Source organism: Rhinopithecus bieti, unplaced genomic scaffold (assembly GCF_001698545.2).
Source record: "Rhinopithecus bieti isolate Rb0 unplaced genomic scaffold, ASM169854v2 scaffold_7649, whole genome shotgun sequence".
Lineage (NCBI taxonomy): Eukaryota > Metazoa > Chordata > Mammalia > Primates > Cercopithecidae > Rhinopithecus > Rhinopithecus bieti.
This window is the reverse complement of record NW_016805495.1, coordinates 592285-605812: the sequence shown is the minus strand read 5'-3', so window position 1 is coordinate 605812 and position 13528 is coordinate 592285. Positions and strand designations below refer to the sequence as shown.

The 13528-nt window shown below is 47.9% G+C and overlaps 1 protein-coding gene across 1 annotated transcript in view; it reads right to left on the bottom strand.

Moving 5' to 3' along the window:
* Nucleotides 1–13528, bottom strand: part of PTPRU (protein tyrosine phosphatase receptor type U) — a 90275-nt gene that overhangs the window by 24652 nt on the left and 52095 nt on the right. The window contains 2 exon segments of the mRNA XM_017872707.1: nucleotides 10292–10449; nucleotides 12613–12642. Of these exon segments, the coding sequence (XP_017728196.1) occupies nucleotides 10292–10449; nucleotides 12613–12642 (188 nt within the window).

The window sequence follows — 13528 nt, the reverse complement described above, 5'->3', positions numbered from 1 at the left end:
TGTCTCCCACCTCCATGGATCTTGTCCCACTGGGAGGTCTTTAGGGGCAATAACACACATGTAGCTGTCATCGCCTATGAAAACGGTGCCTTCTTCTGGGACACTTCCTGAAGGACCTGCCAGAGGCTGTTTTACAGTTAACTTTTTTAAAAATAAGTACACTCTAAAATAATGATTAAAAGTATAGTATATTGGCCGGGCGCGGTGGCTCAAGCCTGTAATCCCAGCACTTTGGGAGGCCGAGACGGGCGGATCACGAGGTCAGGAGATCAAGACCATCCTGGCTAACATGGTGAAACCCCGTCTCTACTAAAAAAATACAAAAAACTAGCCGGGCGACCTGGCGGGCACCTGTAGTCCCAGCTACTCGGGAGGCTGAGGCAGGAGAATGGCGTGAACCCGGGAGGCGGAGCTTGCAGTGAGCTGAGATCCGGCCACTGCACTCCAGCCTAGGCGACAGAGCGAGACTCCGTCTCAAAAAAAAAAAAAAAAAAAAAGTATAGTATATTAAATACATAAACCAGTAATACACTCATTATTATTAACTATTACGTACTGCACATAATTTTATGTGCTAAACTTTTTTACAACTGACAATGCAGTAGGTTTATTCCAGCATCACCACAAACCAGTGAGTAATGTATTGCACGACGACATTATGATGGCTACAATGTCACTAGGTCATAGGAGTTTTTCAACTCCGTTATAATCTTATAGGACCACCATGGTATCTGCGGTCCATTGTTGATCAAAACTTCATTATGTGGTGCATGACTGTACTAATGTCCCTCCTGCTGCCCTGGGTGAGGCTGCAAGGGGCTTATTCCAAGTCCAGCCCTCCCATTTTCGAGCCAATCTCTGCCCAGGTCTAAGCTGGCAGGGTTCAGTGGGGGACTGTCAGTGGGGCTTAGATACATGCCCCTACTCCCTGTGCCTTCACATATGCTGTCCTTCTCCCTCCAAAATCCCTCCTCCCCCTACTTTTCTTGCCTGATGAACTCATACTCATCCTTCAACTCTCAGCTGAAATGACCCTCCCTGCAAGAACCCTCTCCAGTGCCTGGCCTAGAATTCCTACTCAACAACTAACTGGCAGAATGAATGCAGGATCACCAGGAGACCCCCTGATGAGCCCAACTTCCCCAAACTCCAACCAGGTCAGTGAGGCTGCCCCATTGTGCTTGGGTTCCACCTTCCTGTGCCATGGTTTGAAGATGGCCTCACCTCATTTGTTTCTCTGCTCTCAGGAACCACAGTCTTGAGCTGTCTATAGTTCAATGTCTGAAAGCAACTGATTCCTATATTTTAGCTGGATTTCTGGTTGCTTACAGCTGGATGGCAAATCAAGTACCAGTTATGCCATTGTGGTGGGATGCCCAAACCCTTAATTTTACAGATGGGGAAATTGAGGTCCAAAGAGAACAGACCGGCCTAATATGGTGGTTGCCAGAGTGTTTCAGAAAATAGTAGGGACGTGAGATCATTAAGTGGTATCCCATTAAAAAGAAGAGCAAGAGGAGGAAGAGGAATTCTGTGTTTTAAAGGAGTCTGTGAAATTCTAGTTTAAACAAAAACAAACAGGTTTCTTCCCTGCAAGACCTCTCGGGGCTTTTGGCGTGTTTGTGTGCATTTTAAATCTTCAAGACAGGAGTGGAAACAGCAATGTTCCATAAACATCTTTCGCCACGGAGGGCTTTTCTTGTTTATTTCATGAAACATCCTCAGGGGAACACAGTGCAATGTAGACTCTGAGAGATGGGCTCTGGAGTCAGACTTCAGATCAATTCCCAGCTCTGTATGTGACCGTGAGAATGTTACTTACTCTCTCCAAACTTCCATTCTTACATGTCAAGTGAAGGTAAAAATTGTTACAATCCAATATGATGATGTAAATATTAAATATAATAATGTATATAAAGCACGCAGCCCAGTGCCTGGCACACAGCGTGCACCTGCAAGGGCAGCTGTTGACATTACTAGTCATTTCCAGGAAAAGATGGAAGCTCCTGAGTGCCAGAAAGCCAGGGCAGCTGGCTGACAAGAGTCTTGGTCCTTCTCTGCTGTAAGATCTTGGATCTGGAATCTAAAAGGCAACTTGAAAAGATGATTCCAAGGAGCGTCCATAACACACACACAAGACAAGTGCAACAGTTTCAAGAAGAGGGACTTCTGTTGGCTTAAAGAACTCAGAGAAGAAACTGGCGAGATGGAGAAGCCCTTGTGCTCTTTGTGGAAAGTGGGCCGACAGCTCCACAGAGAGCTCTCCTGGCAGAGAAAGGAGCAAATGAGGGTGGCAGAGAACCAAAGAGTTTATCCCAGAGATCCTGAAGGGGTGGCAGCCCTGGCACAGCCCCACAAGGAGGCATGCAATCAGCGCACAGTGGCTGAGAACAAGTAAAAAGTCCCACCTGGAAAGCCAGAGCCACATCTGGGCAGCTGACAGCTGAGCCTAAGAACAACACAAGATGTTCTACAAATAAGACCACCGGGAAAGGACAGGATGATGATGTTCCCAAGAGGACCCTCCAATTTCTGGGCCCAGAGAGGACAAGTCTCTACTCTCCTTGCCTATGAGTTCCCCTGTGGGACTTGAGACACACTTCCTACCCCATCCCATCCCCTACCCCTAAGGACCAGTTTGCCCAGAGGCCCACCTTCAAAGTCTCCACTCCAGGGCTCTCCCAGGCCCTTCCTGGCTCCATCGTGACTGTGGAACATCTTCTGTGAGTAGCCACTGGACAGCTGACGTTTTATGGGGAGGGCCGAGGCCCAGAAAAAAGAACACTAGGTTTGGAGTCAGAGAGACCTGAATTCAATTTCTGGCTCAAGTTCCTTGACCTCTCTGGGTCTGTCTCCTCATCTGGAAATGAAAATCCTCAGTCCTCCCTCAGCGATGGGCACTTCCCCTGATTCCCACCACCCTCAGATGAAGAGAGGCCCCCAGTTATACCATTTGGTAGCACCCTAAACTTTTCCTCCACTGTTTGCAATTAGCAAGTAAGTTTCTTTCCTAAAGAAGCACAGCCTGTAATAAGGCCTAGCCATCTCTAACATATTGAGTGCACTGCACAATTCTTAAGTCACTTATTCCCTAGAACATCCCTATGGCGGGGGCACTATCATTGTTCCTCTTGTGCAAACGAGAAAACTGAGGCCCAGAAGAGTTAAGCTACTCACTCATTAAATGGCAGCACTAGGATTCAAACCCAGGCTTGAATTCACCTGACTCTGAGACCCTGCTGTCCCCACTGCCCTCTCTGCTTCCCTGATTAGGGCGCATTGATGGGCATGAGAAAAACTGGCACTTATTTGACAAACAATTTGGCCAACACCAACTGGCACCCACAGGAGTCAATAGCTCCAGACAGACAAGGCCCAGGAGGATCTGAGGGTTTTCGCAGGCAGAACTTCAGAGACAACGGGGCTCATTCCAATACCTTGGGAAGGTTCCATCTGGCTTCTTCACACCAGCCCCGCCATCAGTTACCCACGGTGATAAGTCCTTCATTTAAAATTTGCACAGAAGGATGCACTAAAATCAACACGGCTTTCCATTCTAAACCAAAAAACCTGGCCTCCACTGTTTGGAAAAGAAGGAAGTGGAAGCCAGACCGGCATGTGGAGGGCAGAGAAGAAGAAAGAGAGAGAAGGTGCTGAGGCTCAGCTCAGCTCATCTCCTGGACACATTTTTTTTTTTTTTTTTTTTTTGAGACAGAGTCTTTCTCTGTCTCCCAGGCTGGAGTACAGTGGAGTGATCTCGGCTCACTGCAACCTCTGCCTCCTAGGTTCAAGCAATTCTTGTGCCTCAGCCTCCCAAGTAGCTGGGATTTCAGGTGCCCGCCACCATGCCCAGCTAATTTTTGTATTTTTAGTAGAGACAGGGTTTCACCATGTTAGCCAGGCTGGTCTTGAACTCCTAACCTCAAGCGATCTGCCTGCCTCTGCCTCCTAAAGTGCTGGGATTACAGGTGTGAACCACTGTGCCTAGCACCTGGACACATTTGGAGTTTCCAACCATCACCTCTGCCCAAGCTCAGTGTCCCTTCCTCCTCACCATCCCATCTCCAACCGTACCCATCTCACCAAAATGCTGACCATTCCTGCCCAAGGGCATATTTTCTCAAAACTGACAGCACTGACTGTCCCCACTATCCACATAGCAATTAGCCTGGTCCCGACTTCGCTGGGTCAGTCCTGACTCCCCATCTCATCAGTGAATCCCAGGAGCAGAGCCCATGTTTCCTGCCTCTATCTCTCAATAAGAGTCAGCAGCTAGGCATGAGCCCACACCACCCCGATCTCCGGCTCTCTCTAGCACACACTAGAGGATTCAGTGCAGTCGCACCTCTCCCTGTCTCCTCCTGTGCCCGTCATCACACATTTGCACATACTGTGCCTCCTCTACACATGCCCTTTCCTTCCCATCTCTGTGGTCTGAATCCTACCCATCCCTCAAGGTGCAGCATGATGCAGTAGAAACAAGTTTGCAATTCAGAAAGATTTGCATTTAAGTCCTGACTCTGCCACTTTCTGGCTGTTTAACCTGGACAAGTGACTTCCCCTCTCCAAGCCTCTATTTCCTCATTTGTAAGTTGAAGGGTTAATAACAGCTACTAAGCAGGCAGGCACAGTGGCTCACGTCTGTAATCCCAACACCTTGGGAGGCCAAGGTGGACGGATCACTTGAGGTCAGGAGTTTGAGACCAGCCTGGCCAACATGCTGAAACCCCGTCTCTACAAAAAATACAAAAATTAGCCAGGCGTGGTGGTGGGTGCCTGTAATCCCAGCTACTAGGGAGGCTGAGGCAGGAGAATCACTTGAACCCGGGAGGCAGAGGGTTGCAGTGAGCCGGGATCGCACCACTGCACTCCAGCCTGGGCAACAGAGTGAGACCCCATTTCAAAACAAAAAACAAAACAAAACAAAACAAAAACAGCTACTAAGCAGGGTAAAATGGTATAAAATGGTGAAAATTTAATGAGAGAGATGACAAAGATAATGTAATTAATAAGTGCATAACACTGAGTTTAAAAACATAAATAAAATGACCAAATACCTAGACAAATACAATTATCAAAAATATAACTTTCTATTTAAAAAAAACCAGAAAGCCTGAATAGTTGTTTAGTCCTTTAAATATATCAAATTAGAAGTTTAAAATCTAGCCAGACACAGTGGCTCACACCTGTAATCCCAGCACTTTGAGAGGCAAAGACAGGTAAATCGCTTGGGCCCAGGGGTTCGAGACCAACCTGGACAACATGACAAAACCCTGTCTCTACAAAAAAATACAAAAAAAAAAAAAAAAAAAGTGAGGCATGGCAGTGGGCACCTGTAGTCCCAGCTATTCAGGAGGCTGAGGTGGGAGGACCACTTGAGCCCAGGAGGTTGAGGTTGCAGTGAACCATGATCACAACACTGTAGTCCAGCCTGGGCAACAGAGTGAGACCCTATCTCAAAGAAAAAAAAAGAAAGAAAGAAAAGAAACATCAGCCAGGCACAGTGGCTCACGCCTGTAATCCCAGCACTTTGGGAGGCCAAGGTGGGCAGATCACGAGGTCAAAAGATCGAGATCATTCTGGCCAAAATGGTGAAACCCCGTCTCTACTAAAAGTACAAAAATTAGCCGGGCGTGGTGGCAGGCGCCTGTAGTCCCAGCTACTTGGGAGGCTGAGGCAGAAGAATTGCTTGAACCCGGGAGGCGGAGGTTGCAGTGAGCCGAGATTGCACCACTGCACTCCAGCCTGGCTACAGAGCGAGACTCCACCTAAAAAAAAAAAAAAAAAAAAAAAACTAAAGAAAAGAATCATCATAATCATCACGACCAAGTTGAATTTATCCCCTGAATTTAAGGTAATTTTTTTTAAAACCTAAAAGTCACTAATCCCATTAGCAGACAAAAGGGGAAAATAAGTATCACAATGATTGCAGAAAAAAGTATTTGGTAAGTTTAATGCCCACTTAAAACCTCTCAGCAAACTAAAAACTAAAGGAAACTTGGTTAGCCTGATAAAAGCATTTCTACCAAAACCCAAAGCAATCTTCATTCTGTGTTTAAATGTTAGAAACAGTCCTTTTAAAATCAGGAAAAGAAGACAATGATTCCAGCTACAATCACTCTATTCAACACAGTAACGAAGGTCCCAGCCAGAAAAACATGGGAAAAAAAGAATAAGAAACGGGAAAGAAGAAACAACTATTTCTTCTGCAAAGGATATTCACAGATCCTTTAACTGCTTAGAAAGCCTGAAACATTCTACAGACAAATGAGAGTAAGAAAGCATATCAAGAAGTATGAATATAAGGCTGGGCACGGTGGCTCACGCCTGTAATCTCAGCACTTTGACAGGCCAAGGTGGGTGGATCACCTGAGGTCGGGAGTGCGAGACTAACCTGGTAAGCATGGTGAAACCCCATCTCTACTAAAAAGATACAAAAATTAGCTGGACGTGGTGGCGCATGTCTGTAATTCCAGCTACTTGGGAGGCTGAGGCAGGAGAATCACTTGAACCAGGGAGGCAGAGGTTGGAGTGAGACGAGATTGCACCACTGCACTCCAGCCTAGGTGACAGAGTGAGACTCCGTCTCAAAGAAAAAAAAAAGAAGTATAAGATCAATATACGATCAAAAATAAACCGCATTTCTCTATATAATAAATAGAAACGTAATATTTGAAAAGTGTACCATTTGCAATAGAAGTCAAAAATAAAGAACCTAGGGACATCTATCTAAAAAAAGATGTACAAGATTTTATGGAGAAAATTATTGAAAGACATTCAAGACCTAAATAAATGGGGCAATATACGTCACTTTCATGGGTAGAAAGACAATTTCATAAGATGTCGGTTCTTCCCAAATTGATCTATAAATTCAATACAAACCCATCCAACAAAGTTTTTCAAGAAACTTAAAGAGATGACTCTAAAATTTATAACAAAGAGAATTAGCCGGGCGTGGTGGCTCATGCCTGTAATCCCAACACTTTGGGAGGCTGAGGCGGGCAGATCACGGGAGCCCAGGCGTTTCAGACCAGCCTGGAGTAACATAGTGAAACCCCATCTCTACCAAAAAAAAAAAAAAATGCAAAGATTAGCTGTGCATGGTGGTGTGCCCCTGTAGTCCCAGCTCCTTGGGAGGCTGGGGTGGGAGATCGCTTAAGCCTGGAAGATGAAGGTTGCAGTGAGCCCAGATTGTGCCACTGCACTCCAGCCTGGGTGACAGAGCTAGACCCTATCTCATTAAGAAAGAGAGACAGAATGAAAACAAAAATAGCCAAGACATCCATGATGAAGCACAAAGTTGGCACGGCTTCATGTTTCAGATATCAAGACTTACACAGCATCGATAATTAGACTGTGTGGTTGGGAATCAACGAAAACGACCAATGAAAGAAACAGGGAACTGAAAAATGATCCATGTATCTGTAGAAATGTGGTGTGTGAGAAGGATGGCACCGCAAATCAGCAGGGAAAGCGTGAACTATAATAAATGATGCTGGGACAGTGGCTTATCGCCATGGAAAAAATAAAATCCTTAATTTATACCATCACACACAAAAATCAATTCCAGATGGATAAAGACTTAAATATAAAATCTAAAATGTTATAAGTTCTAGGAAAAAAAGCAAAAAAAAAAATACTTTATAACTTTGGGTAGGGAAAACTTCTTTAAAAAACACAAAAAGCAGAAATCACAAAGAAAAGACTGATGAATTTAAGTACGTGAAAATAAAAATCTTCTGTTCATCCAAAGACACTATAAATAACCTAGGAAGATGAGCCACAAATTGGGAGAAGATATTTGCAATTCATAAGTGACAAATGATTATTATCCTAAAAATATAAAGAACTCCTAAAAACCACTAAGAAAGCAACAGAAAACCCAATAGAAAATTAGGTGAAAGACATGAACAGGCATTTCATAGAAAAACAGACCTGAATGGCCAATGATGACTTGAAAATCTGTTCAACCTCATTAGTCATCAGTGAAATGCAAATTAAGACTATAGAGAATTACCATTTTATACAAACCAATGCGGCAGAAGTGAAGAAGGCTGGCAAATTTTGATCTTGATGTAGAGCAACAGAAACTCTTACACACTGCTGCTAGGAAAGAAAACAGGCAGAGTTGCTTTGGAAAGCAACTTGGCACTCTTATTAAGCTGAAGATGCATGTACTCCATAATCCAGCGATTCTATTTCTAGAACCTTGTGTGCAGGTGCATCTAGAGATCCACATCAGAATATTCATAGCAGTCTCATTTGTGATAACAAGAAAACTAAAAACCAATCGAACGCCCATGGATGGCAGAATGAAGAAGTCAATTGTGATACAGCCATACAATGGGAAACTATGCATTTGTAAAGTAAATGAACTGCAGCAAAATATCCACATGGGTAAATTTTAGAAATATGATGTTAAGAAGTAGTGTGTGATTTCATTTTTATAAAGCCTGAAAATGAGCAAAACTATACAATGCATTGTTTGGGGATATATGTAAACGTGGTAAAACTACCCCCAAAAGGCCAGGCGCGGTGGGTCATGCCTATAATCCCAGCACTTCGGGAGGCTGAGGCGGGTGGATCACCAGGTCAGGAGATTGAGACCATCATGGCTAAGATGGTGAAACCCCATCTCTACTAAAAATACAAAAAATTAGCCGGGCACAGTGGCGGGTGCCTGTAGTCCCAGCTACTAAGGAGGCTGAGGCAGGAGAATGGCGTGAACCTGGGAGGCGGAGTTTGCAGTGAGTGGAGATCGCGCCACTGCACTCCAGGCTGGGTGACAGAGCGAGACTCCATCAAAAAAACAAACAAACAAACAAACAAAAACTACCCCCAAAAAAGGTAGGAAAATTATAAACATAAATTTCAAGGGAGGCTGGGCACAGTGACTCACGCCAGTAATCCCAACACTTTGGGAGGCCAAGGTGGGCAGATCACTTGAGGTCAGGAGTTCGAGACCAGTGTGGCTAACATGGTGAAACCCTGTCTCTACTAAAAATACAAAAACTGGTTGGGCGCAGTGGCTCATGCCTGTAATCCCAGCACTCTGGGAGGCCAAGGTGGGTGGATCACCTGAGGTCAGGAGTTCAAGACCAGCCTGGCCAACATGGTGAAACCCTGTCTCTACTAAAAATACAAAAATTAGCTGGGCGTGGTGGCACACACCTGTAATCCCAGCTACTCAGGAGGCTGAGGCAGGAGAATTGCTCCATCCCAGGAGGCAGAGGTTACAGTAAGCCAGGATCGCGCCACTGCACTCCAGCCTAGACAACAGAGTGAGACTCCGTCTCAAAAAAACAAAAAAATTAGCCGGGTATGGTGGCAGGTGCCTGTAATCCCAGCTACTTGGGAGGTTGAGGCAGGAAAATCGTTTGCACCTGGGAGGCAGAGGATACAGTGAGTCGAGATCATGCCACTGCACTCCAGCCTGGGCGATAGAGTGAGACTCCATCTAAAAAAAAAAAAAAAAAAAAAAAAAAAAAAAAAAAACACCACAACAATTTCAAGGGAATATTTACATATAAGAAAGAGGTAGGGGTTATAGCTAGGGAGGTGTACCAAGATAATGTTCTAATTCACCAATGAGGTTCATTGCTGTTTGTTGTATTGTTATCATTTTATGACTTTCATAAACATTACTTATTCTCTTCTGTACAAATCAACACTAAACAGAATAAAAAGATGTGGGATGAAGCAAGTTATGACACAGACCTAGTACATGATGGCTGACTCACTATATTCTGTGAATACAAGCACAGCCCTAAGTGATTTTGCACACATTATCTCATTTAGTCTTCACATCAGCCCTACTAGCAGAGGCTATCGGCATTCCCATTTTATACATGAGGAAACAGACATCCAGAGGGCTTAAGCAACTTGCCCCAGGTCACACAGCTAACAAAGGGAGAGGCAAGCCCAGGTCCGACTCTGTATCAGTCTCTCTCAGCCACTGTATCCCCACCTCTCACATAATAGGTGCTCAATAAGGGGTGGCCTAGGCCACTCTGATCCCTCTGTTCCTACAGCAGCACCTCCTCTTGACAATTGTCACAACGAACCTTACATTCCTCTTATGCTAGCAGAATTCCTTCCAAGACTCCTCCAGTACACAATGCAAAAATGCCACCTGTGCTGGCTCTGTACCCAATAGGTATCCAGCAGGAGCACCATAGATGCTTCACTTTTGGTTGCAGGTGTTACAGAACTCATCTGATGTGGGGACCCTATTGTCTCAGGTCGGGAGCCCCAGAGCCATGAGGAAGGGGTAGGAGGGCGGGGCACTCACCCCGGGTGCTGTAGCCATGGGTGTCCATGAAGGACAGGCCCAGCCGCTCATCATCCTGCAGGGTGCTCTGGTCTGTGAAGCTGCGGTCGACGGCACTCATCATGTGTGTCTTTTCCTGGCGGTAGTTGACGGTGGCCTTGGTCATGTTCACCGGCTTCCTGGAGACGGGGGTTGAGGGAAGACACAGGCACTGTGTGCTGCTGGACAGCACCCAGAGGTGGGTGGGGAGGTCCTGGAGTAAGGGGGCCTCAAGGCCAGGAGCCAGCAGCTGTCCTAGAAGCATCTCTGGATGCTGAGGGCTCTGCCTCCATCCTTCATTCACTAGACCCAGAGCTGCTGCTTCCCTGAAAAGGGCTTGGGAGAGCCCGTCCTAGGGACCTCTGCTAAGGGAAAGGGGTGGAGCAGCAGTGGCCTCAGGCTGGGATCCCACTCCTAAGTTCCACTCCTAAGTTTCACTGGCCCCCTGGGCTTAGGAAATGGGAAAGAAAGTCACTCCAGAGCTAATGTGGTATTACAGCAGACAGCTCCCCTCACCCCCACTGCACCCCAAACTAGGAAAATGGCTAGTCCAGCTCTGGGCCCAGCATGTCCCCACTTCTCTCTCTTCTCCCCGTGTTAAACAGGCACCGCTCTCCAGACTCCTCTTTCTCCTGCAGGAAGGAGGGACTACAACCCCTCCTTCCCCGCAGAGGGTCTGGCTCTTGCTCAGCCAGGTCTCTGGGGCTTCCCCCATGCACACAATGAACTCTGCCCTTGGCTTCTCCCTACTCTCAGTAGCACCCAGGATGGTCCCAGCATAGACCACCACAGACTTGTAAAGAGACCCACAGAAGGTCTAGATTCCCACCACTGCGCACCAGTCCGTCCTGCTGCTCAGAGCAGCAGGGAAGAGAAAGAGAAACCTCCTCTCCCTCCAGGCCCAGCTTCATGGATGAGGATGGCAGTTTGTGGCTTCAAAGGAACTTGGAGGAAAGTGGGAGGGAGAAAAGGAGGTGGGGAGACAGGGCTGTGGACAGAGGACAGCCGGCCAGCCTGGCTGAACATGGAGCCCAGAGAGGACCCATCAGTGAGTGGATGCTGGCCTAGAGGGCGGTCTCCTGTGGTGTACCACAGACTCTGTTCCCAGCCCAGGACTCTTGGCCTACCTGGAAGAAGAGCTACAAAAACAAACCAACCCGATCCCCAGAAGATAGAAACCGGAAGGAACACCTAACGCTGTTGGCATCTGGCTGAGCTCAATGCGAGATTAAGCAGGGGGAATTTAATACAGATTCTTTGAAAAGTTCTGCATCTGGTTTTGAAAACTAACTGCACAAGCTGCAGGGAGGGAGAGCTGCCTGTCCACAGCCCCTACAGGAGCCGAGCTGGGGGCTCAGCGTGAGTTGCTGGGTGTTGAGTTGCTGGAAAAGCTCGTGTCAGGAAACAGCAAGGTAAGGAGCCATCCAGGGAGGAAAAGGTGAGAGACCCACTGTCCTCAAGGCTGGCCTGGCACTCTCTGGGCCTGCTCTTCAAGGGAAAACCAGCACAGGTGTGGGAGGAATGTTCTGGAAGGCTTGCAGAGTAGAAGAGACAGAAGACAGAGTAGCATAGGCAGGCTGTGGAGTCAGCAGGGCCTGGGTTGTATCCCAGCTCCAGCGCATTCTGCGACCTCCCACAAGTCCCTCGGTCTGAGCCTCAGTTTCCTCATCAGTAAAGTGGGAGTGATAAGAGCTCCTATTTCTCAGAGCTGTTTTGAGGACTCTGTCAAGAACTGAGCACAGGGCTTGGCCCAGAGGAGGCTCCCAGGAAGTGGTCGGTCTGCAGAGCTGGGGCTGCCTGGCTGGAGAAGGGATTTGTGGGGGCCTGAGAGTTGCCTGTGCTGTGGGAGGTGCTGCCAGTCTCAAAACAGGTAGGCCCCACCCACGTGCACACAAGCACACACATGCACATGGACGTGGGCTCCAGAGTATGTCCTGACCGTGGATTTGGTTGGAGGTCAGAACATCCTTCTAACACGGAACAGTAGACATAAGGGGCTGCTCTAGTGGTGAAGGGGACATTGAGGTTCAGGGACTTGCTGGGGGTAACTCAGCAGGGCCAGCTCTGAACCCATGCCTCTGAAGGGCAGAACCAGCACTTGTGACCACAACTTGAGGAGGAAGATGCAGAGGGGAGGGACAGAGCAGAGGAGAGAAAGTCAGAGGCCAAGGTGACCACAAAGAACGGGGTGGACACCAGACCAGGCTGGGTGCAGCGAGACTAAGCCCAACCAGAGAGGGCGGGGACAGGGGGTCTCCCCCTAGGCAGGGCCGGGGACTCCCAGGCAAGGTGGAGCTACTTACGGGTAGTAGGAGTAGGCATAGTGGTCTCTCCTGGCAGCATGCAAAGAGAGAACAGCACAGTCGTGTCTGAGGTCCATCCACCAAGGCCAGGCTGAGGCAATGCCCATGCAGCAGGGTGGGGCCTGAGTGCTTCCCAGGCTGGGGAGGGGGCTGGCCAGGTACTGGACAGGTCAGAAGGACCTTCTTGGTCCCAAGAGCTGGTCAGGCTCAGATATTAATGACCAGGACCCAAGGCCCTTCTGGAACCTTCCCCAAGCCTACTGCAGGAGTGAGGAGGAGGTGGGAAAAGGGCCTGGGGGGCCACAGAGCTTTCACACACAGTCATACACATATGCACACTCACACACATGTAGATATAGGCTCACATACACTGATACATGGAGAAACACACATCAACACACACAAATGCAGACACACAGGTGCAGACAGGCATACACACGTATTCAAACACACTGACACACACTTAGACATATATGCGCACACACACACACAATAGACATCCCTGACACACACAGACTCATACTCTCCAGGCTAACTGCACTTACCAGGGCTGTTCTCGTCCCTGCAGACAGCACCCCACCCTCCCTCCCTGCACGTCCCTCTGCCCCTAAGAGGTCAGCCTTTTGCCTGCACCTCCACCTGGGTGGGGACAGAAAGTGGGCAGAGTGGAGAGGACTCCAGATGGATGCCCAGGATACACCTAGGGCCCGCCCTCGCCCACCCTGCAGGCCCCTGGGTGTGGGATCCACTAAAGGAGTCAGGTCATCCCCTCCGGGAGCACCTGGGGTGCAACTTCGGTCAAAAGCCCTACCTTACCGCAAAGCACCCACAGTGTAAAGCAGGTTGGATTCGCATTTCACAGGCAGGGAAGCTGAGTCAGGGAGCATGGGCTGCCTGGGCCTCTCTGGGAGTCAGT